General features: G+C 34.6%; 2 protein-coding genes across 4 annotated transcripts in view; one reads left to right on the forward strand and one right to left on the reverse strand.

Moving 5' to 3' along the window:
- Positions 1–26,484, reverse strand: part of LOC111055402 (GTP-binding protein REM 1) — a 257,408-nt gene that overhangs the window by 102,497 nt on the left and 128,427 nt on the right. The gene's annotated exons all lie outside the window — the stretch shown is intronic.
- On the forward strand, positions 12,171–22,650 carry LOC111059697 (putative phospholipase B-like 2). 3 transcript variants are annotated; one of them, XM_039427696.1, is made up of 4 exons: positions 12,171–12,325; positions 14,843–15,685; positions 20,064–20,297; positions 21,535–22,650. In XM_039427696.1, the coding sequence occupies exons 2-4, from the start codon at positions 15,211–15,213 to the stop codon at positions 22,458–22,460; spliced, it is 1,635 nt and encodes a 544-aa protein (XP_039283630.1). In that variant the 5' UTR covers positions 12,171–12,325; positions 14,843–15,210; the 3' UTR covers positions 22,461–22,650. The 3 variants fall into 3 exon arrangements, with proteins under 3 accessions (XP_039283630.1, XP_039283632.1, XP_022203029.2); XM_039427698.1 differs by having other exon boundaries at positions 12,192–12,425; XM_022347337.2 differs by having other exon boundaries at positions 12,192–12,417.

Genomic DNA, 26,484 nt, shown 5'->3' on the forward strand with positions numbered 1-26,484 from the left:
TAAGAGAGGAAATCGTTAACTGCCAGTAAGACACAGCTCTCGGTCAAGATTAAGAGATTATTCAAATCTTCAGGAACAACTATAAGTGTAGTTGACCGAGCGAAGTGAGGTCTAAGATTCAAGTCGACGGTTTGGCTTAATATTTCTCTTAATATTTAAATGCTTGAATGTTCAAATGTTTGATTGTTCAAATGTTTGAATGTTCAAATGTTCGAATGTTTAAATGTTTATATGTTGCGCATTTACGGCGAAACGCGGTAATAGATTTTCATGAAATTTGACAGGTATGTTCCTTTTTTAATTGCGCGTCGACGTATATACAAGGTAATATTTGTATTTATAGGTTTTGAATTTCAATGATAATATAAAAGGAAAAGGAGCCTCCTTCATACGCCAATATTAGAGTAAAAATCAGACTGTAGAATTATTCATCATAAATCAGCTGAAAAGTGATTACACAGATGTGTGGAGAAGCCAGTCTATTGCTGTATTTCCATAAGGTCTATAGTTTCAATCAGGTACTTGTGGATGAGAATACTGCGTGAGGTCTACTGTTCGCAGAGCTACTAGTAATCAATCAGCTGACACAGATGTCTGGGGAAGCCGTGTCTATTTCTATAAGGTCTATAGTTTCAATCAAAAACCTTAAAGAGGTCATTCATAAGGTATTTGGTTTCAATATTTTGTTTTACAGTAATGGTATTATTATGCGTGCCCATCAGTATCAATATTCTAGCATTTGAAAAAAACTAATTAAAAAATAGGTGATAATCGAATGAACTAAATAATGCTGAAGAAATAATAATATTTTTTATTATAGCAAATTAATTTCATCTGATAGAAAGATTATCACGGAACTGGATGAATTATATCATATGGAATACAAATTCAAACGTGAACTGAGTTTACTAACATTTCAATCAGGTACTTGTGGATGAGAAAACTGCGTGAAGTCTACGGTTCACAGAACTACTAGTATTTTGGATCGGAGAAATATGGATCTGCCACTATTACTTCTGTAATAATAGTATTTCAACTATCTATTCTGTGAGAAGAGAATGAATGAATCAATAAATGAATGTATAAACCGCAGTATTGACCTGCAATTATTTGAATCATAACACTATTCATTCATTACTTATGCATGAAACGTTTCTTAAAACAGACTCGTAAAGTATCTTATGAATAGTTTGAAAAATTATTTTTGTCATACTTACTCAATTGCAGCTGTTTTCCATGCATTAAATCAAGCCGGTAAACAGCAGTTTGCAGAACAAGAAAACATGTGATTTCCATTACAGCATACTATACTGTAAAGAGATCATATGTTCTCTTTACAGTCGAGTATGTTGGGACTCTACTGAGTCCTAATAACATCTGAGTAATTAATATAAGTTGAAGAACTCATTTAAGGAGTTTCATGTTATGAGAACTCATCTGAAATCTTATAATTTAGGCCTTTATAATTTTATTTGAGCTCGAAGGGTCTGTCTGTTATGAACTAGGCGCTACGGGCTAGGTCATGTTTATAGAATGCAGTAGCTCGAGCATCAGCAGGTAATGGTTTCTGTTTCTCAGCAATACTATTTTTTCTCAGATAAGTATGACAATAAATATTGTACGTAGCTTGTACGGTAACGTATTTACCGCATTCGTATGATAATTCTGCCCTCAACTACGTTTCGGGTAGAAACAATCATACTTATGCGGTATATTATCGTTACCGGACTTGTTACGTAAAGTACTATTTGATGTTCATTGATATTATATTATATATTTATATTTGAATTTTCATGTCTTGTAAATGGCACCTTGTCAGGGAAACTCGTTTTTTCTCACTTTGAACCGTTTTTTCTATTATATTTTATTCAACTGCAGTATTTTGTATCATAACTTGTCACGACTTATGCATGAAACTTTTCTTAAAACAGACTCGTAAAATATCTTTTGAATAGTTCGAGAAATCAATTATTGTAGATCTTTTTGCATAACAATACACATTTTTAACATGTTCATTATTGTATTAGGTTCATATTACTTGAGATTTCCATAATATTATCTCAAATATTCTTCTCAAACGTGAAGAATGCATTCTGTATTTAAAAATTATGTTTCTCCTAGAAAACTCTCACATAGGTATCACGCAAGGATACACATATTTTCGTTCAAAGAACGGTTGGATATCCTAAACGGTTATTGAAATACAAGCTATATAGCCGAACCATAAGGATTTTTGCGGCCATCTTGTTTCCGAGGTGATTGCCTGTGATTTCGACTTATCATCATCACAATCCTTATTATGCTAGACCTAACGAAGAAATTGGGACATCTACCACGGCTGTTACTTAAAAATGACCACGGAGTGCCTTTATCATAACATTTGCGCCCGGAATGCAAGAGAAACACGGTATATTGATTTATGAATATCATAATTTTCCACATAAATGTTCAAAAATCACATATCAATGACCCAATTTCTAACAAATATTAGATATTCTGATAAAAGTGATGGTTCTATGGGGAGATTCCAATTCCAGTATGTTATTACGGTGTATTGAATCCTTGAAAAAGTAATTTCCACCAAGGTTCTTCCATTTTAAAAAGAATAGATGCTATCAAATCACAGACCAATGGCCCAATATAAGAGAAATGGTATGTATGATAAAGGAGTTTGCTATCACTAAAGGGACCCTATCTTGAATCGGTAGAGCCGTGAATGATAAAGTAAGGTGGTTATTGGAAACGAGATAAAAGGGAGCTCGGAAGCTTTCCATGGAAAGTCGTGGAAAACTGTCGAGCCTGAGTGAATTTCAATGTTAAAGAGCGCGGAAAAGCGGTGGGAAAGCGTCTGACCCTACGAACAATATCCTCACTGGGCACAAAAGCGACTACAGAAGGATAATATATTTTTTATCGGCCCCAATATTACTCTGGTCTGAAAACTGCCTCGTCTATTTTTGAGTTGGGGTTGACTGCGGGAACGTAAGTCTATACAGGTGGCGTTTCGTACATGGTGTCTGGAAAGGGGGTAGTGAAATGGAAACATTTATTATAAAACAGTGAAACCTCGAGTACAATAGAAATAAAGTTGCTACAGTTCCAAGAGAGACAGGTTCTATTGGAGAGTTGTGACATAGAATAAAACAATCCTCAGTTTAGAATAGAATATTTAGAATTTTTATAATAGAATATTTATTTCGCCAAAATACGAGATACATAAGTTCAAGTTTCCTCTGGTTGTGGGAACTAGCCCACATCAGTTGATAGTGTTGTAAGAAGAACTTATAATAAGGTGCATATTTAGGATAATTTATAAGATTAATACAATGCGCTCTTGCAGACCTTATTTTAAAGAAAAGAGATTGCTGACGGCTCCTGCTATTTATATATTAGATTTAGCAATCTTCGTTTTTAAAAATAGACGAATGTATGAGGAGAACCAGGTGAGTCATCCCCATAATACTCGATTTAGAGGTTTTGTTTACCCACATCACAGACTAAGCCTGCTGGAGAGTGGCCCGTTTTATATGGGAATGAAAATATTTAATTCAATCTCATCTCACATAAGAGAAATTGATGGCTTGAAGGAGTTCAAAAAAACACTCAGGGAATTCCTTATTGTATTGTGTCCGTACAGGTTAGCAGACTTCCTTGTTGAATAGTGTTTGATTGATGTATGTTGTGTGGGATCTGTAGTGTTGAAATAGGAGGGATGGTAGATATTAGATTAAACTTTGACGTGTCATAAACTGCGGGATCGTTGCTCCCTTAATGCAGTTCAGTAATTGTGACGAACAAGTAAACTAAACTAAACTAAACTGAACATACTGACTTATGCGCCATGAACACACGCGTTTCACTTTTAAGGCTGTGCAAAGGCTAAACATAAACTCTATACTGGTGATATTTATCAAAGTTTTTCGATTTGAATATCATCAAGCTATTAAAATGGAAAAGTTTTCTCAGGAAAACATTTTTTCTCGATCATTACTTATTGAGATATGAGCGCCTAAAGTTTACATTTTTGGAACAGAACATTTCAAATTCGGTAAGATATTAGATTCAGATGATAAATTCTTCATGGTATTGATGATTGATTGAAACAATAATTTTTCAGAAAGTTATTCGATTTACCAAAAATAACTCAACTGTATAAAAATTATTTTTGGTAATTTTCAGTAAATTGAATAATTTTCTTGAAAACTGATATTTCCGAAAAATTCTTATCTCATTCAATCTCCAATACCATGAAGAATTCATCTTATAAATCAGATCGATTAATCTCTTACCTAATTTTAAATGTTCTGTCCCAAAAATTTAAACTTTAGGCGCTTATATCTCAAATAGTAATGATCGAAAAAAAATGTTTTCCTGAGAAAACTTTTTCATTTTGATAGCTTGATGATATACAAATCGAAAAACTTTACACTTTAAGCTTTTGCACAGCCTTAATCACCAGAGGATATTGTATTTGATAACTGTATCATACTGTTTCAGTTCAAATACATAGAATATTATGAAAAAGCTATAACTGTATCCTGCTATCTTTGTACAAATAAATAGAAAATAATAAGAATAGCATCAGCTGGTGAAAAGTGGAATGAGTGTATTCGTGACTGGTTATCCTTCAAGACTGGTTATCAAGAATCTTCTCTTTAGAGATTGAGACTTAGTACCAAATATTCCATTGATTCGGATAGCATTCTTCAACAAAATAAATTATAAATTATGACGAAATGCCTTCAGCCAATGGGAGGTTGTTGTGGGTGTGGCCTTGTACAAGATACAGGATATCACCAGAACGGCTTCCACCAATAGAAATCGAGAAGGGCGTTCCAAAAATGAACTGCAGATTTATTGAATAAACCGTGATCAACTTCCCCTATTGAATTACTATTGAGACTGAGAACTTCATAGCTTTGAGTCAACTAATGAGATTTGTCAACTAACATAGCTTGAAGTTCCAGATTACTAGTTTCATTCATCTAGTTTTTAGAACTTTATTGATTACATTTTCAGAGTACATGCAATTAATTCATCCATTTGAACGAACGCTTTGAATGACAGTATCGCTGATAATTCAAGGAATTTTACAAATGAGAACCATATTAATGAGGATAAAGATTGAATGCAATTTGAATAACAATCATATAATATTGTGATGTAACTACAGAAATTGGCTGTGTTTCAACAAAATGATTGTCGATACTCCAAGAAGGATATAGAATAATAGCCTTCCCATCGACACACAGCCGAGAGAGAGATCAATATATAGATAGATCGAGAGAGAGAAAGAGAGAGCGCAAGAGGGAGATTCATCATTATTAAAGTATCACATAGATCCAATCATGAGACGAATTCACCACTCGCTCTTGTAAGGGAACCACAAATTATTAAGCAAGCTTAGATTGTGTGTCAGAGAGAGAGAGAGAGAAACGACCTAGATTGCACAACCAGCAGGATTGAGAGAGAGAGTGTGTGTAAGAGCGAAGAGCGATGCTAGATTGCTTCGCAAGATGGATGACGATTTGAAGACTCATTCATGTTGGAAAAACTCTGGCAAAAATATGGAACTGACAAGATCTATCACACATTCATATTTGAAAAACTCTTGCAAGAAGATAAAACTGACAAGATGAGATGACCATCACACAAGAAACGCTTTCAGTGGAGGGAATTTAATCTCAGGGGACATCACACACAATAAAACCCATATCCATACGACATTTGAGGTGCTCTGCCATTGTGTGACGCGTTTTCTCTCAGGACGGAATATCTTCACTTTTTGTTATAGAGAGTATTAGAATATTTCGATGTTTAGTACAAACTGCAGTTACTATAATATAACCACAGTAAGGCCATTGACTGTCACATGTTTGATTGGTTAGCTTGATCAAGTAGTATCATAGAGAAACAATAGCATAAGTAGATATCCCATGGTATAGGGCGTTTATGTCGCAACTTTTACTGTTATCCCAAGCCCATAGTTAACGTAGTTCTTTCCCATGCAGCTGTGTGACACTGGTAGTCTCTCAAATTGTGCCGCTCATACACTATCACCCCAACAAAACAGTAAAAATGGACAATAATCGACAGTAATCGGCTTGAGATAACAGTAAAAGTTGCGACATGAATTTTCTATACCATGGGATATTTACTTACGCTATTGTTTCTCTATGGTAGGATTAAGATTTCAAATCCTATTGCATTGGAGATTTGAAACTTATCACTTCTTTTTCCGTTCGAAAAATATTTTGAACTTACGATGAGTTTGTTTTTTTCGAAGGGAATCGATTACTAACATTTTCGAATGGAAATCCATTATACTTTGATATGGACCAATAAAGATAATAATAATCTTGAAAACACTAATAGAGTTTAAAACATCAATTTTCCTTCCTTTGGGCCTCTCGCAGACAACTCAAATCAATATCATGATCGATCAAATACTCATTAAGTACAATAAGTCCTAGGTTGACTTGACTAGGATAAGACCCAGCAACACTCAACCGTATTTTATTCTATCCCCAGAAGAGATCTACAAGTCTTCTACAAAAGTCATCTACCTAATTGCACATGTGGGGTTATAGAGGGATTGAGAAGAATTTTGCATATATATGATACTTCCTTACTCAATTTAACTCAACATGAGCAATACACAAGTGTATTTCATTCTAGTCCCATAAGAGCTCTGGAAGTCATTAAATTGAGAGAGACTTGCGCCAATCAGGTTTATGTAGGAATATAGTGAAATCTTGCATTATCCATGCTCCATTCCAAATAACATGAAGATGTTAAAAGAGATTGAGTATAATATATTTATATGAGTTCTCTGAGAATATAAAAGGTGCATACAGATATACGCGCCGCGAACATGAGCAATTCACTTTTAATCAGCTGATTATATATGTATTTTTACAGAAACGGTAAGATACAGATATAAAGAGATTGGCATCAGCTGATTGAAAGAGAATCGCTCATGTTCGTGGCGCGTAAATCTGTACGCACCTTATAGTATACAACAAATAGGCTAGGGGTGTCCACTAACGACAATACAAGTGTGTTGAACATGTGTGTACACACATTTGTCATCAGCGAAAGGTTTCAGGAACAGGAAACAGCTGTTCGACAGCAGCCTCTAACATAAAATAAACAACCAATAACATAAACTACTGTGAAATTTGAATTTAATAATGGAAATATTTCAACCTCAAATAGAGCAGTGAAGAAAAAAGACAAAAAAAATCGAAGATACAAAACCTTAACCTCAAAAGATTTTGTACTACGGAGTCTCTCACTCATGACACAATAACGAATTTCAACACATTGTCAACACACTTGTCTTGTCGTTAGTGGCCACCCTTATACTTGGATTGAATATTATTGAAAATTCTTGATAAGATTTATAACATGGATGGGTTTCTACTGAGATTGAGTATATAGAATTGCTGAGAAGCAATAATATAAGTACATAGCATGATAACATCACATGCTCAACAAATACGCTCATGAATATGAATTTGTTTTACTCCAAACAGTGTGAGAATGGCATACGTTGCGTTTTTCCAGTCCCTTATCAAATACTGTCTTCTTGTATGTGGCGATTCTCCGAGGGTTGCAGAAATATTGAGGTTGCAGAAGTTGAATTATTAATGCTTAAGGTTCCTTGGATCACTGTAAGCCTATATTTATGAAATTAACTATTAAGACTGTCATCAATCTCTACATCTTTGTACTTGTTGCTTACTCTTCAAATAAATTACCAGAGCATGTCCACTCATACAGTGCACATAATAGGGGTGAAATGAATTTCCAATATTGCAGATCAAGAAAATCTCTTAATAGTCACTGTAGAAAGATGCGTACAGATATACGCGCCTCCAACACGCTCCGCCCTTGCTCCGCCCTCGCTCCGCCCTTGCTCCGCCCTTGCTCCGCGCTCGCTCCGATCATGAACGTTACGGGAGATTTTAGCTCTCCTCGCGTTTCACTCTTGCTCCCCGGTCGATCATCAATCGATCTGCTCGAGTGACGTTCGATTGCGCAGCAGAGCGAAAGTCTATACGCACCTTAATATTCAAGAAGGTTAACAATATTTTCTTGAGGTCCATCAACAAATATGATTATGAGACTTTCTTAGCAAATTGAATATTTGGCTGAGTGAAAATCCTTTTTATGATATTGAGGAATTCTTTGAGCATCCAGATATAATTATTCATTGTTAATTATTAGAAGTGCTCATCTGGTATAGGTTTATTAATTTGTTTGGGCACTGCTACTTCAATAAGAGCTGTTCCTGGGAATATTATATTACTAGCCGCCAGGCTCGCTTCGCTAGCCATATCCATTTAGCCAGACGTTTAGTATGGACCCCCGACTGGATCGTTCTAACATATGATCGTCCTACAAATGAAAAATGCAGGCGAGCAAAGCGAGCCTGCTGATCTCATTCTTGGACGATCTAGTCGGGGGTCCAGGTGGCAGAGCCCCCTGGCTAGACGGATATGGCGAGCGAAGCGAGCCTGACGGCTAGTACATGAATAATTGTGAACGACAATAAAAAACATTTGATTAGATTTGATTTGAATAGATTGGGTTTATAGAATTCAGAGAAGGTAGCCTCCCACCTCATTTCATATAACATATCAAACCTGATAAAGTGATTGACCAATAAGGGTCTGCCTCAGTTGCATATACGCTTCAAGAGAGATTGAGTAAAGTCTTGTAGAGAATACACAGCCTTTATGAATATTCATTGCCCCATACCAATCTGTCCTCAGAACCTCAATCAGTCGGACATGGGTACCTGTCAGTACCGCTGAGATTGGATACACGCCTGTATTTAAACGATTGAATCTATTTACCAAATTGATTGATTACATATTGCGCCTCTTCCTCCTACCTATAGATTCCATCCCCAAACTTAGTATACAGTTATAGTGGATGAGGTTGTGGATAGCACATTTTGTATAGTATATAGTTATATCTACACTGACCTCTCCACAAAGTTAGTATACAGTTATAGTGGATGAGGTGATGAATAGCACATTATGCATAGTATATAGGTATATTTACTAATTTTCCTTCATCCTGGGGTATGGAAACAGTTAATGAATACAGGTAGCCTATAGTAGTTGAGGGTATTATAGCCCCTCTATGCTTAGTATATAGGTATATCTATCAACTCCTCTCGATCACGAGGAGTAGATGTGGATGCATAACAATATTATCTATAGGTATACCAAATTGCTTTTTTCATACCATATACAGTTCAATAATTATTTTCTTAGTCTATGTTATGTGAATTCATCTATAATTCTGCTGTATTGTAAGCTATTGTATATAAGTTTATAAGCCAGTATATATTGTAATCTACATAAATAAAGTACTCAATCAATCAATCCCGGGGTGTGGATACAGTTGAGTATACAGATCTATATAGATATATGAAAATGAATGTTTGTTTGTTGTTAGTTTGTTTGTTCCCTATAGACTAGAAAACTTCTTGACAGAACGGCATGAAACTTTGGGAATATGTTGTGTGAATATTGGGGATGGTTTCTGACCAGAAATTTTAATAGGGGGGCTAATAATAATTATATGTTAATCCATTCTACAGACCTATGTTTTCGAAATTGTCGGCCGAGCGGCTAACGTAGATTATCATGATTCAAGACCATGTTGTGATAATATGATTTAGCATCTGAACCAGCTGTAATAAACACGTAACTCTGTGATAAAATTGTTTACTGGTATTAAAACGGTAGTTTTAAGCACATAGGAAGTCCGTATTGAGATGTGAATAAAAATATTGATTGTCAGATAAATTTCATAATTTACCAAATAAGGTCAGGTGTGAAATGAGATACATTGACTTTTTGGCGGTACGAAGTTCGCCGGGTAAGCTAGTAGTATATAAGGTTAGTAGAGCTCTATGAACATAGTTTGAAGATATATTATATATACTAACCTCTCTCCATCACGGGGTATGGATACAGTTAAGTATACAGATATAGTATATAAGGTTATTATAGCTTATATGCAGAGTAAATAGGTATATCTACCAACTTCTCTCCCGGGGTACGGAAACACTTATAGTATACAGATATAGTATATAAGTCCAGTGCAGCTCTATATGCACAGTATATAGGTTTACCAATACCAACCTCCCTTCATCTCGGGGTGCGGGAACCGGACTCAGGATAAAATTGTTTCGGACGCTATATTCGTACGGATACGGATACGGATATAGCCGGACGTATCGTTACGATCCGTACGATCTTTCTCTCGTTAGCCATCGCAAACACCTGTTGCATGTGCAGTGGCTCAAATTTTAAGCCACCATTCTGTTTAATTGATAGGTAGTGGCTCTGAAATGTGTTCGACTTGATCACATTTGCATACCGACTGCTAACGAGCTCACTGCCGGGTGATCCGATCGACACAAACGATTTGGGAGAGATATCGGATTCATTACAAATAGTATTTATGATTGAATATCTCAATAAAGAAACGCATTGTGTAGAGTAACTTTTTGTGTATCACCCAGCGTAACAAGACAGATGTTGCAATATTCAGTAACTCATAAAACCATTCATAAATCAATCATTATTTATTTACAATACAATTGTGGAGGCAAACAGGTAGAACCTAAATATTGCCTCCTTAACACTAGTTACAAATCTCAGATATTCGATTTACAGTTAAAATAAAAACAAGATAAGAATAAAATATAAAATAAAAATAAGATAGTAAGTTAAACAAGATGAAAGTATTAAAAAATAAACTAAATATGTATGTATACAATATGAATGCTGTAAGAAATGTATAGTTATATTGTATACTTGAACAAAATGAAAATGAAGAAATAGAAGTGAAAAGAAGTGATTATTAACTAGCAGGTAAACGTACTCCGCATAAGGGTCTGCTTAGAACAAATGACGATTGAATTTAGAAAAACTGAAACATACTGAAATCTTGGAGAACTTCAAATAGGCCTATAACCATCCTCTGTGAATTATGAACCTATATGCAATATTTCAAGTTAATCAGCTCAGTAGTTCAGACTTGATGTGTCATTCGTGTATAAGCCGATTGTTTCCTTTACTATAATCATGGATTAGCTTAGCTCATATGACTCTCTTCATAGAGAATTTACGATTAATACTATACCGAATTGAAAATAACAAAAACTGTTTGAATAGGTAATCATTTTGTTCTGTCGGAGTCGCTAATTGGGGAAGGGCATATCTGAGCCAATCGCAAGCGTTTGCCTTGTATTTCAAGGCTTACAGTAATAGCAGTACTCGACAGTTAGCATGAATACTACTGCTCTTCACTTTAGTTTCTAGTTTACCAGAGAGAGATAGATAATAGTGAATGTTAAAACCGAGACCGGTATCTCTATTTTCAATCGTTGATTGGTATTGATTTAGTATTGATAACAACCACAATATAACCTTCACAACAACTCAGAAGAGGGATTAAAACTGTGTGGGATATCCATTCTTCTCTACTTATAAATCTATCACCTTAATTTGAGCTAATAACTAATTAATAATTGAGTTGAAAACTATAAGGTGACTCATTTCAAATTAAGGTATAAAAAATAAAACCTGCAACACAGTTTAAATGTTTTGGAAATCAATAACGTGGATGACTAGTGTGATAATATCTTGGATTTACGATAAGCAAATCAAATCGAAATTTATAAATAAGACTATTGGGAATTGAACTTCGAAGCTCTGTTCAATAAAGGGCCATACCATAGCCACCTCTAATAGCCACCTGTATTAGAGGTGGCTATGGCCATACATACAATCAACGGAATGCTTACCTAAGTTTACGTAGAAAGGGATACGATAACAGGAAGGGATAATCGCATTCCTATTATAATGTGTTTCTTTTCGAGTTCAATCCAAAAGCTGATCTATCTCCGTTTGAGAAGAAATGTTGAATACGGACCTTGGTCAAAGATGATAAATTATCACAATTTTCAAGATAAAAGGTCAGGTAATCTGTCTGTAGTCCGTATTACCGAACAGCCAGCTAGAAAGAAACAACAATTGAACGATTGCTTTGTTTATTCGCATGATAACCAGTCTATTCAAGACAAATAGAATTGGACAATCCACTTTTATCTCTACCAAAATATCTGTAATACTGAGCAGTATTTCTCGTTATCTATAACGCTCTTAAAACTGTTCAGTTTGTGTCTGTTAAATCAATTCAATTGCTGGGTCAGTATTTTTTGGGATTGGAAGAATATTGTATTGGGACGGACTAGTAAAGAGTGAGTTAAAAGTTAGTTGAGAGTCAGTTGATGGTGAGTTGAGACCTGTATTACATCAAATAATTCATAAACACTGAGAAAAGAATACAGTTTCTTCTCATTTTATTCTGTGACTTGACTAAACTGTGAGTTGGTTAGTGTTTCATTCAATTTTCATTCAGTGTTCAACAATATCGCATCGGTTACAGCACATTATGTGCTCTCATTTTCATAGTGGAAAAATAACTGATGAATAGATGAATCAATCATATAGTTTTAGATGATATAATGATAAAATATATATTATAATTGACCGAGCGAAGTGGGGTCTAAGATTTAAGTCGACGGTTTGGCATTTCTCTTAATGTTTAAATGTTTATATGTTGTGCATTTACGGCGAAACGCGGTAATAGTTTTCCATGAAATTTGACAGGTATGTTCCTTTTTTAATTACGCGTCGACGTATATACAAGGTTTTTGGAAATTTTGAATTTTAATGATAATATAAAAGGAAAAAGGAACTTTCTTCATACGTCAATATTAGAGTAAAAATCGGACTATAGAATTATCATAAATCAGCAGACAAGTGATTACACAGATGTGTGGAGAAGCCAGTCTATTACTGTATTTCCATAAGGTCTATAGTTTCAATCAGGTACTTGTGGATGAGAATACTGTGTTAGGTCTACTGTTCACAGAACTACTAGTATTATATTATAATATAATATTTTTATCATCCTCAAGATCTCAAAAAATTCAATACGTTTCATATTCATGTGTTTTCATGATACAAACTCTAAATAAGCTTATTATAACTAGTAGTTCTGTGAACAGTAGACCTCACGCAGTATTCTCATCCACAAGTACCTGATTGAAACTATAGACCTTATATATGGAAATACAGCAATAGACTGGCTTTTCCACACATCTGTGTAATCACTTGTCAGCTGATTTATGATAAATAATTCTATAGTCTGATTTTTACTCTAGCATTGGCGTATGAAGGAGGCTCCATTTTCTTTTATATTATCCTTGAAATTCAAAATTTTCAAAAACCTTGTATATACGTCGACGCGCAATTTAAAAAGGATCATACCTGTCAAATTTCATGAAGATCTATCACCGCGTTTCGCCGTAAATGCGCAACATATAAGCATTTAAACATTCAAACATTTAAACATTAAAAGAAATGCCAAACCGTCGACTTGAATCTTAGACCTCACTTTGCTCGGTCAATCAGTTCAAACACAGATCTAATGTTTACTAAGTCTCACTTTTTGTGTAGTTGAGAAGTTGATATTGTAGTAATTATTCATATTGAATGAAAAAGACTGGGAAATTGTCAAAAAACCATTTGACAATGGTGTAATAACCGAAACCGGTCTTTCTAATTATCAATAAATCAGTGGTTTTTTGACAATTTCTCAGTCTTTTTCATTCAATAGTTTACTTAGTTCATGGTTCCCTTAAAATATAACATGTATAACTCTACATGTTCCCTTAACATGTTTAACTCTAAATAAGCTCATTATAATAAGTTCAAACACAGATCTAATGTTTACTTAGTCTATGTTTCCCTTAGGCTAAGGGCTGTATTCATAAGCAATTTCAAGCAAGCGTTTGTTAGTGTGCTTGCTAGAACGTTTTTAAACTCGTTTCTAATCTGGCCCTGAACTGACTGTTTTCGCCCATATTTACTGACACATGATTTAGAAGTTACCTCTACAGCGTTGTACGGTCGTTATACGACCTCTTTACTAAGGAGGTATAGAATTGGTGAGGTAAGAGTTGAGTCATGGCACATCGAGATCGAAGTGCTTTTTCTTACTATTGAATAATTGATACTTCTATTACACTATATAGTGAGGTTCACGTTATAAAGAAGTGGAAAACAATAGGAGACCAGCGTTGCAAATTCTCTGCCTTGCAACTGTTTTCTATGGAGGCAGCTGATACCTGTAAATCTTAATTTTAACTCCTTACTCTTGTTTGAAATAATCAATAATTATATTCCATTGATCTAGAAAATATATTTTTCAATTATTAAATAATACATCTCCATGATTGAGACTAAATATTATGGTGATTAAGACTTGCCAATATGATATTTCAACATTGTTGAAAAAACGATCTGGCAACGTTGTGAAGCTAGAAAAGAATAGCGCTATCTGATTTGTAGTCTAGGATAGAAATGTTAATCATATACAGGCATTATAACGTTGCCCGTAGATCACTATAGTAGAGCTTGAAAATACACAGCTGCAGAATAATATAGTGTGAAAGGAGCGATATGATTGGTTATTGGTTGACCAATCAATGCCTCAGCCAATAGCAGAAAGTCATCTTGAGAGGTGAACCACAGTCAGAGTTGGTTGAATGGAAAATATAATTATACGTTATTTATATGGAATTCTGACAGTTTCAATTCAACCCCATTAAAGATAACTCAGATTCGAATTCAAAATTCAATATGATGTGCATTTATCATAAAAATTTTAGTGAATTCCACTGTATAACTTATTCAAAATATTCTTTCAGACATATTTGTAACATATTTTTGTTTTCTTCCAGATAAATATGGTCAATAGACAACTGCTTATTGATATTAATTTGTCAATGATGAAAAAATACTAGACAATCGTTGAGAAACAATTTATTGGTTTTGACTATCAACAAAGTGGAGCTTTGAGTTTACTGCTTATTTGAACAAAATACTACAGATTGAAGGAAAATTATGCTTTAATCTGTGATTATAATTTCAACAAAGTTTTTAGTAGCTCACTAGTCATGAAGAGAAGCATAATGCAGCATTCAGCAAGTTCTATTTTCATATTTTCGCTGTGTTTTGCCAGCTTAACGCTGTTCAGACTCCGAATCCGAAGGTTCAGCTGTATTACACACGTATCAAACACTTGGGTCCTAGACATGAAGAGGTTGAGATGAAATACGGTGCGGTGCCCAAGGGAGCCGAGTGGGTATCGAGAGGCTACTTCGTCAATCAGATGAACGACACTGGTTTTGGTTATCTGGAGGTGGAGACTAACGTAGAAGCAGACAGTGAGGTTCAGGCATATCATGCAGGTTTCCTTGAAGGCTACCTAACCTCACATCTGATCAACGCACGTTGGTTCAACATGGTTTACCCTGTACTACTTGACAACCCCGAGTCTTTCAAGTTGGCTGTTAATTTTGTGAGAAGCAACTCGAAGTGGGTGTCGGAAAAGTCGAAGAAGCTGCCGAACAATCCGTTCTGGTATCAAGTGAAATTGTTCTACCTGCAGGTGAACGGTCTGCTGAATGGTTATTTGAAGACAAGTACATTATTGAAACTGAATTGGGACCATATTCTGGTGTTGAATATACTGCTGGAGATAGAGGATGTGATGAAAATGGTCACGAAATCGAACAGTTTCAGTGAGTACTCAAATGGAAAAATCATTGTTAATGTACTTCATACATAAACTATTAACTATTACCTATCGACTATTAACTATTAACTATTAACTAATAACTATTAACTATTAACTAATTACTATTAACTATTAACTATTAACTATTAACTATTAACTATTAACCATTAACTATTAACTATTAACTATTAACTATTAACTATTAACTATTAACTATTAACTATTAACTATTAACTATTAACTATTAACTATCAACTATTAACTATTAACTATTAACTATTAACCATTAACTATTGTAAATGTGCAAAGTTAATGAACTTCATATGGTAAAGGCATGGGATAACCAATGTATCTAAAAAGTATCAATATTTTCTAATAGAGACTAAACGTTTGCAAAGGTAGCAGAGGTAAGATTAGATTAGATTATTAATCAATCAAAATCAATCAAATCATTTTTACTTTCCTTGCCCTATTACCATAGGTAAGGAAAGTATTGCTTCCCGAAAAAATTAAGGTACTCCAATTTCTGAATTTCTATACGTTTCAAGGTCCCCTGAGTCTAAAAAGTGGTTTCTGGGTATTGGTCTGTATGTGTGTGTGTGTGTGTGTGTGTGTGTGTGTGTGTGTGTGTGTGTGTGTGTGTGTGTGTGTGTGTGTGTGTGTGTGTGTGTGTATGTGTGTGTGTGTGTGTGTGTGTATGAGTGTATGAGCGTCTGTGTACACGATATCTCATCTCCCAATAAACAGGATAACTTTACAATATAAGGATCCGACACGAACAATTTCGATCAAATGCGATTCAAGATGGAGGCTAAAATGGCGAAAATGTTGTTAAAAACAGGGTTTTTCGCGATTTTCTCGAAAACGGCTCCAACAAGTTCATCAGTCTATCAACTGCCACAAGTACCATATCTGTAAAACTTTCAGGAGCTCCGCCCCATCTATGCAAAGGCTTATTATCAGGCTTCAGATACAATTTGAACAAAACATTTCGAGTGGAATAGATTGAGCATGAGAATCTCTACAATTAATGTTCAGTAAAATTTCCACCTAAAATTAAAAATAAGCTCGAAATTTCAGAAAATGTGATTATCCAATTGCAAACTGTTGATTCGATTAAAATGATTCACAATGAAGTTGCACACATCGTGTGTCTCCAGCGTTATTGCCCTGTCACCAGCTGGCTCAAATCTTTGAATAGTAGATTTGAGATGCGCGGGAGCACTAGCGTCAGGTGATCAATATTCATAACGGCAAGGAAAGTTGTGTGAGTGCGCCATACCAGATTTTTTTTATTTTGCCAAAACAATCATAAATCAAATTACATAGAATTAATCAAGAACGAAAAAACGTTAGGCCAACTTTTTAACGATTGATTGAAGAAATCTCTGCTGATCATGAGCTCATAGAGCATCATATTATTCTCTCCAATTTAATGTATTATTTCATTATCTTACGCATCTCTCTACGATTGTTGCAGCCTTTATAGAGTTGAGTGTAGAATCTTCAGTTTAACAACAATAAATCAATTGACAGGGAAATTTGGATGGAAAGTCTGGTACACAATATCTCGTATGTATGAAACAATATTATTCCACTTGTTGATAAGAATACTGGATTATATAAAATCTTCACTTTACCCTGACAAAACAAAAATACCACTTGCTGAATTAGTGCAACTAGATCGTATGCAAGTGGGAGCAAGGTTCAGGGATGCTTCATTCACACACACATTCACACAGTTCCGCTTAAATTAATATGAAAATATCCATGAAAATTCAAACTGTTTCATAATTTATCGTCAATGTGCTCTATTTCTATCATTATTGCATACGTCATATAAGCATAGAACCAACAAATCGAATTCAAAACATCCAGTAACAGCAAATAATATCAAACAAACTCAATAGATTAGATTAGACTAGAATTCTTCATTCAAGTATGTTACCATACAGAGTGTTTACGAGCTCCCTATCAATGCTCTAGGCCCTCGTCTGGGGTATTGTTCTTGGGTAAAAAACATATCTTGATATCATACTGTATTTAAATTGTCCGCAAGTCTACACTTACTCAGTCACACAGCGGCCATTTTGCTTTTTCCACTTATTTTTTTTTCTAAATAATGGTTGAACATACGAAATTGAAACTTTGCACGATCATTAATAACAACTAGAAAAAGATACAAAAAAATTTGTTATTCAAACAACAAAATTTTAAATGGCCCCCATTTTGTTTTATGAATTTGAAAAATCATCATAATTTTTTTGTATCTTTGTCTAGTTGTTATTAATGATCGTGCGAAGTTTCAATTTCGTATGTTCAACCATTATTTAGGAAAAAAATAATAAGTGAAAAAAGCAAAATGGCAGCTGTGTGAGTAGCTGAAGACTTCTGGACAATTTAAATATGATATTTAGATGTGTTTTTTACCCAGGAACAATGCCCTAGAGTGTTGGTAGGGAGTTCGGAAACACTCTGTATAATATGCACTAATTAACATTAAATGACAATTGATATTTTATGAAAATATTACTCTGTGTACCGGTACTATTATTGAAACAATCATACTCATGCTGTAAATTACTGTTAGTGAATGGTAATGTAAAATGTACTATTCGACACATCGTAACAGATATTTGTGTATATTTAGAGCAATTAAGAGGTTTACGCTCGAATTACATGCAACATGTTTTCTACAACTGCTGTATGAAACTACAAAACAATATAAATAAAATTTATACACAATACATTGTCGCCATTCTTGAGACAATTTTTAGATATTATTATAGCCTAGATAGTATAGCTGTGATTTAAATTATCCCAGTATATCTGATCCAATATCAATTGCCTATTCTTGTTAATAATGATTAATTCTATTCCAAACATAGTCTAGTCATTGAGAGAGTATATCTTCCCATGATTCAATAATGTTTTTCCATGAATCAGATTGAATATTTTGGCAGTTCCTCACATTTATTCATAGCATACAAACGATTTAGCAGTGTCATTGCGGAGGTAGAAACGAATAGAGCTATCGGCTTAGTAGGCCTACAAAAACAGCAAACCAATGTTAAGCCGCGTTTACACCAGAGTTATTAACAAAATGTTTATTTCTCCATCTTTATAGATTCTATTAGATTGGACATAACTCAGCATACACATGATGAGCATATGTGTTTGTCAAGTTCCGTCCAATCTCATAGAATCTATAAGGACGGGAACATAAACATATTGTTGATAACTTTGATGTAAACGCAGCTATAGTCAGGTAGCCTACTCACTTTATAATGTGTTGTTTGTTCACTCAGTTGTAGGCCTACTCGCAGTAGCAGAATTCCTGAGTTGTTGAACCAATTATTTTTGATTTTCGTTCGATAAGTTCATTATGATCATAATTTCTTTTTTTGAAATGATTACAATAACATCAAGATAAATTCAATATTTCATAAATTTATGCTGTATCAAAATAAATTATGTTATATGTGTATTCGAACTATCAGAGGAGTTAAACAGGGCAGTACGCTTCTTCTTCAGTTGTCAGCCATAATATATACTATCATTCAAATATACTGTCATTCCATCGACCTAATGAACAAACGACTTTTCTGCTACAGTGAGGTCCACGTTATAATGACAGTGTAGAATAATAGGAAAACAGCTTTGCTGATTCTTTGCCTTGTTACTGCCTTATATAGAGGATAGTTGATACTGGTATATCTGATATAATATTAACTGTTCATTCTTCTTTAAAATAATTCATTATATTTTACTCCTAAATGAATTATAGTTGATCCTCCAATGATTAAATGATATATATTTTCATAATTGATATTAAATATTTCGTTGATTAATTATTTACAAATCGGTAAAAAACGGTCTGGCCACACTGCAGAGCTAGAAAAGAATAGTTCGAATGAAAAAGACAAGTTTAGAAACACCAATGATGATCAAATACTCTCATTATAACGTAGACCTCACTATAGAAACTGAAGCATAAATTAATCACAAACCACAATTAATCAGGTCTAGTTCACCAACAGAATAATGATCACTGTCTAGTAACGTTCTGTAACTGTGTAAGTAACATAATAACTAGTAGCAAATATGTTCCATCCTGGAACTGTGATAGCTCCAAACACATGATAACTGTTACTTTTGATGAAGATCACTGTCGACACAGTAAGATGATGCCTGGTAACGAGTGTGTTCCATTCTAGAACTTCCATTTTTCCTCACAATAACTGTTACTTTTGATAGATCAAAAGTAACAGTAAGTAAAAGATCACCGTCGACACTGAGTAAGATAATGCCTGGTAACGAGTGTGTTCCATTCCACAAATATTTTATTCTTCCTCACAATAACTGTTACTTTTGTCCAACAGACAACGAACACTGTTCGGCGCTTATCAAGATAATGCACAATAACAGCGACATCTATTTTGGCCACAACACTTGGACCCACTATGCAGACATGTTGCGTATTCTAAAGAAATACAAGCTGAACTACGCTACGAGTGGTTCGGATCCCACCTTAGTACCAGGAAGAGAGATCTCGATGTCATCCTATCCTGGGGCTGTGCTATCTACAGACGACTATTACATCGTTGCCTCTTCAGGTTAGTACTACTGTATATAAAAAATAGAAATCCAAGTATCCTTTTTAGAATTATACTGTCACAACATGTTTCGGCTATATGAAGTCATTATTATCATTATCATTATCATGATAATAGCATCATATAGCCCAATGTACGTAGAATACAATGTATTCTAGGTACCCTGATATAGCCGGAACATGTTCTGACAAAATAATTTTAAAAAGGGTACATAAATTTCTATTCTTATCCATATTTCTATATTCTATTATTATTCTATATTTTTATTTCTCTATATTTCTATTTTTTTCTTTATTATCATTATCATTATCTTGATAATGGTATCATATGGCCGAAACATGTTGTGACAAAATAATTTTAAAAGAGGTACTTAGATTTCGATTTTTATTTCCATTCAAAAGTAGCCCTGAAGAAAAATATACAATAATTAGTACTAAAGTATTTACAAATATCGGAAAAATTTCAACTGATTTCTGTCCATAGAGTCTTTTTAAACTGTCGGCTTTAGTTGAATGGGAAGCACTGATCTTATTTATGAGAAATGCTGACAATCATACTACTATGATAATCTAATCATACTAACATTTATTTTTATCAGAATTAATGAATAGTCAGTTATTTCTCGATTAGAGACTTGGGCAGGATATTATAAGAATTATTGTGTTTCAGTCTAATAGTTATTTGTAGAATGTAGAAAAATGCTTTGAGAACTCAATGAAAAACTTGAGAAAATAAACACTCTGAAAACGCTGGGGAAGATGCTGTAAAAGCGCCAAGTGCTTTGCGTTATTTTGAAGCTCTCTCAGGACAAAATTATAGACCCTAGCTGAACTTCTGTACCAAATTCGAAAATGTTCTCTCAATTGATTCTTTTAAGAAATGTAAGGAAACGCAAAAAAACACTAGGGAACGCAAGGAAAACGCAGTAGAACCGCCCATCTTGGGCGTATCTTTGGCGTAATTCTGAAGTCCTGTCAAGACAAAAGTTGTAGACCACTGCTGAACTTATGCACCAAATGTCAAGTTTTTAGTTTGTTACATGATTAAATCAGATCCTTGCGAGGAGGGGCTACCTGCTAATATTAAATAATAGAATCAGTACTATGAAATAGGATCACTATTATTGTTGAATTGGAAAAATATAGTACCTTGACATTATTTCTATTAATTCACAGCATATTCTCATTTTCTCACAGTAGCCTTGAATATTTATATGGATTTCTATTATATATTGTAGGTATAGCAGTTATGGAAACCACCAATCAGGTCTACAACGCTTCACTCTTCAAAGGATCCACGCCACAGGGCCTAGTTTTGGAGTCGATCCGCACAATGGTCGCCAATAGACTGGCAGTAGACGGCAAATCCTGGCACGAAACCTTCAAGAAATACAACAGTGGTACTTACAACAACCAATGGATGGTCCTCGATTACAACACGTTTGTCCCGGGCACAAAGCTAGGTCCTGGAGTGTTGTGGGTGGGGGAACAGATGCCCAACTTTTACCACTTTGAAGATGTGACAGAGGTTATGGTGAGGAACGGGTACTGGGCCAGCTACAATGTCCCCTATTTCAAAGAGGTATTTGAGATGAGTGGGTATGATGAGATGAAGCGTAAAAACGGGACGTGGTTTTCACATTCAGAAACGCCACGTGCGAAGATTTTCGCTCGCGATCACGGGAAAGTCACAGACATGGACACGTTCATGAAGCTGTTGAGATCCAACGATTACAGAAACGATCCGTACGCGACTTGTAACTGCACGCCGCCCTACAGTGCGGCTGGAGCCGTTGCGGGCCGCAATGATTTGAATCCGTACGATGGAAAGGGACCGCAGGCCACCCACAGGCTGTACGGCGCAATCGATGCCAAAATCACCAACCTCAGCATGTTTCGAAGATACGCGTTCTCATCCGTTGCAGGACCCACCCGTGGTACCAACGATGATCTTCCTGTTTTTAAGTGGAGTGCAAGTGGTTATGATCCGTATTCAATTCATTTCATGCAGCCAGATGAGTTCGATTTTGCAGCCGTGACAACTGAGTGGCTATTTTCTGATGACAATGGTTTCAATCGAAAATTGAATAATCAAGCGAAACAGAAACATTTATTTCCTGGGTATGACAATACTATTCCTAAGATGGGTTTACCCTCATTATAGTCCAAATGGAAAGGGTAAAGCCTTGAGCTTAATGTATTACTAACCACTTTCTTTAATAAGAGGTTCTTTAATAAGCCCTATATTATGAGAATGATAGAACTAATGCATCATGGTATTAACATTTATATCACAGTATAATATTCCATATTATTTACAGAATATTTGAAATCAATATATCATATTCACAGTATCAATATTTGTTTCACACAATTTCTCTCATGTATGATTTTTTCAACCCAAACAACACCTTTGATATTTTCCGGCATTATCTTATTCTATGTAGATCTACTATACTCTGAATCATAGAATAACTAATCTGAGCTCTGAATGGACAAGTTGAGATTGTGCTCCCCTGATGTTCAATGCGGATGTGTTGATGCAGTATTATCCTTATTATTTGTTTCATAATACAAACTACAGATACAGGTTTCAGATACAGATACAGCGACACCATTTTCACAAAGTAGAATATTTATCAACCACAGACAGTTTACTTTCCAAATCCATTCATTCACATTTTGTTTCTTCCCGAAGAAAATAATTATTATCATGAATGGGGATGAATCACCAGTCTAGTGCACTGATGATATAGTTCACATTACAAGATTCAGACTCTTTACGTAATTCTCCATTTGGCATCTCTGTCAAAGGTAATATTTGCGGAGAATATTGGCTTTCCTTAGAGTTTTTGCATCACTTCAACAAACTTAACAATTTTTTCGAATAACACTACCTTTTTACTTTCCTTACCCTATTAGCATAGGTAAGGAAAGTATTGCTTTCCGAAAAAAATTAAGGTACCCAATCTCTAAATTTCTATACGTTTCAAGGTCCCCTGAGTCCAAAAATGTGGTTTTTGGGTATTGGTCGGTATGTGTGTGTGTTTGGGTGTGTGTATGAGTGTATGTGCGTCTGTGTACACGATATGTCATCTTCCAAATAACGGAATGACTTGAAATTTGGAACTTGAGGTCCTTACACTATAAGGATCCGACACGAACAATTTCAATCAAATGCAATTCAAGATGGCGGCTGAATGGCGAAAATGTTGTCAAAAAAAGGGTTTTTTGCGATTTTCTCGAAAACGGCTCCACGATTTTGATCAAATTTATACCTAAAATATTCATTGATAAGCTCTATCAACTGCCACAAGTCTCACATCTATAAGAATTCCAGGAGCTCCGCCCCATCTATGCAAATTTAGATTTTAGGTTCCAAATTATCAGGCTTCAGATAAATTATCAATTTAAACAAAAAATTCCAAGTGGAAAAGATTGAGCATGAAAATCTCTACAATTAATGTACAGTAGCATTTTCACCTAAAATTAAAAATAAGCTTGAAATTTGAGAAAATGTGATTATTTAATTATTGCAAACTGTTGGCAACTGTTGATTCTATTGAATCATTCACTATGAAGAGATAGCAGACTTCGTGTGTCTCCAGCGTTATTGTCCTATCACCAGCTGGCTGAGATCTTTGAATGACTTGAGATGTGTGTGAACACTAGCGTCAGGTGATCAAATTTCATAACGGCAAGGAAAGTTGTGTGAGTGCGCCACACCAGATTTTTAGATTCTACATGTGATAATAAATAATATCATATGATTCTGAAAAGAGGATGCACAAGATTGGATCTACTCCGGAATGAGGAAATTTGGGAGGAGTTTATGGTTGAGCCACTGAATAAATAAATTGAAAATTTTCGAAGTAGATTGAAAGCTCACATATAGTCAGAATGCCAACCGATAGAATCCCTGTGAAAGCTCTCAACTACAAACCAGCAGGTGAGAGAGACCAAGGAAATGGTGGTTTCAAAACTAGACACGATTATAAAGATAAATTTCAAATATATTTTTGATAAATTTCAATTTCTAAAGAAGAAGAAGAAGAGGAAGAAGAAGAAATCCAATTCCAAGACAATATTAATTGATTTATGGTTTGCATAGACTAGTTATCTCACTCATAGAATCCCATCACACAATGTTGGTAAATATGACGCACAGGGGAAACTATAGTATTTTATTCTTCCATATTGTTAGTTTTCCCATCTGGGACAGTGGTTTCATCCATTCTGAATACTCATGTATGGGATACACTCACAAATTCCATCCTAACTTGCTGTTGTTTACATTATATTGTTTTCTATCTTATCCCAGTACTCCCAGAAGAGTGGATTCTACTTTCTGGTTAGATCCCCTAGGACTCAGATAGGACTGGGAAGATGCTACGAAATTTTCTCGAGTCAATAAGAAAAGAAGAAACTCCCCAATATCATCTCTCTCACACGCATACACACCCAAGTACACCTTTAAAATAGGAATGTTGTTATCTCTCTCACACACAGCATAATCGGCCTAAATTTTCTCTCTAAATTTTTATGTATTAAGTTTTCTCAAAGATTAACCCAATATAAAATGTAATCTACACACTTCAGCAGAAATGAGTATATAAATCACATTTTCACATTTTCAGAATTATTACAAAATATAAATATCCCTCAGCATATCAGTACTTCATTTCAATATTGAATATAGGGGCACTGAGCTTCGCTCGTTATTTATTTATTGACTTCTAATAAACCGAACACAATTATTCTTTAAAATGATTGGGGAAGTACTAACAGGCACAGCCCAAAACTATTTCTTTCCCGAATTTTAATTTATACACTATAAATAGTCCAGAAAGTAGGTTATGTTCCATACACTTGAATTCAGGTTCAATTTTCTGTTCAAATGTTTGAGAACAAAAAATTTATAATTTAGATTATAATTATACAAACCAAATAGAATAACAAAATAACACTCACCAGCCACTTGAATTGAAAAACGAATTAACACTCACTAATCACTTGAAATTGTCAAATAATAATCAACTTTGGAAATTATGATATACTCTAGTTTAGGAGGATCAGATTATGTTGATCAAATCGATTTAATTGTCTAGCTGGATAAAATTTCTAACTTATGATTATGATTACACAACTGGAGGTAATTCTGTCTCTCTCCCACACAGGCACACGCATCTTCTGTTCTCGAGAGACGACGAAATTATCATCTGTTTTCCAAGGATAAATAATCCTTTTCATGTCGTTCAGCGAGTTTTCCAAAGAATGAGACCTAGTGCAATCGAATCTTTATATCATGAACCTACTATGTTCCAAATTTCGTGAAAGTCGTTTTCAAGATCTGTAAAACATAAATAACCAGATATAAAAATAGCCTGATATAAAAATAACCAGATATATAAATACAGAAATTGCTCGCTTAATATGATGAGATATCCCATAAGAATTTCGAAGCCTTTTAGAACAACATTAGCCTAACAATCTGACAGATCAAAGTTTTCTGTTGAAAGTGTGATTTAAATCTAGTTACATAACACATAATAGATTTTTGTAGGTACAAATTTTGCAGTCCTTATAAATTCTAATTATCAGATTGAACATGACTTCAAAAACAGATTATGCGCTTGCCATGCTCCGCTTAATATTGTAGATTCCATGAGGACGGGAAAAAAACGAACATCCAAAAATGAATGTATAACTAACTTGCTTTTAGTGTTCACTAACACAGAAGTAAAACTCGATTATTTACATTTTTTCAAACTTTCAATGTACACATTCATTTTATTTTTTTACCGAGCGAAGTGTGGTCTAAGATTCAAGTCGACGGTTTGGCATTTCTCCTAATGTTTAAATGTTTATAATTATGTTTATATGTTTTTATGTTGCGCACTTACGGCGAAGCGCGGTAATAGATTTTCATGAAATTTGACAGGTGTTCCTTTTAAATTGCGCGTCGACGTATATACAAGTTTTTTGGAAATTTTGCCTTTCAAGGATAATATAAAAGGAAAAATGAGCCTCCTTCATACGCCAATATTACCGTAAAAATCAGACTATAGAATTATTCATCATAAATCATCTGTCTAGTGGACTATACCCGTTCAAAAACATCGAACATCTTGAAAATGTATCTTTCCATCAACGTTAGTAGACAGTTGACTATTTATAATACTACCCGT

This window comes from Nilaparvata lugens, chromosome 5 (genome assembly GCF_014356525.2).
Source record: "Nilaparvata lugens isolate BPH chromosome 5, ASM1435652v1, whole genome shotgun sequence".
NCBI lineage: Eukaryota > Metazoa > Arthropoda > Insecta > Hemiptera > Delphacidae > Nilaparvata > Nilaparvata lugens.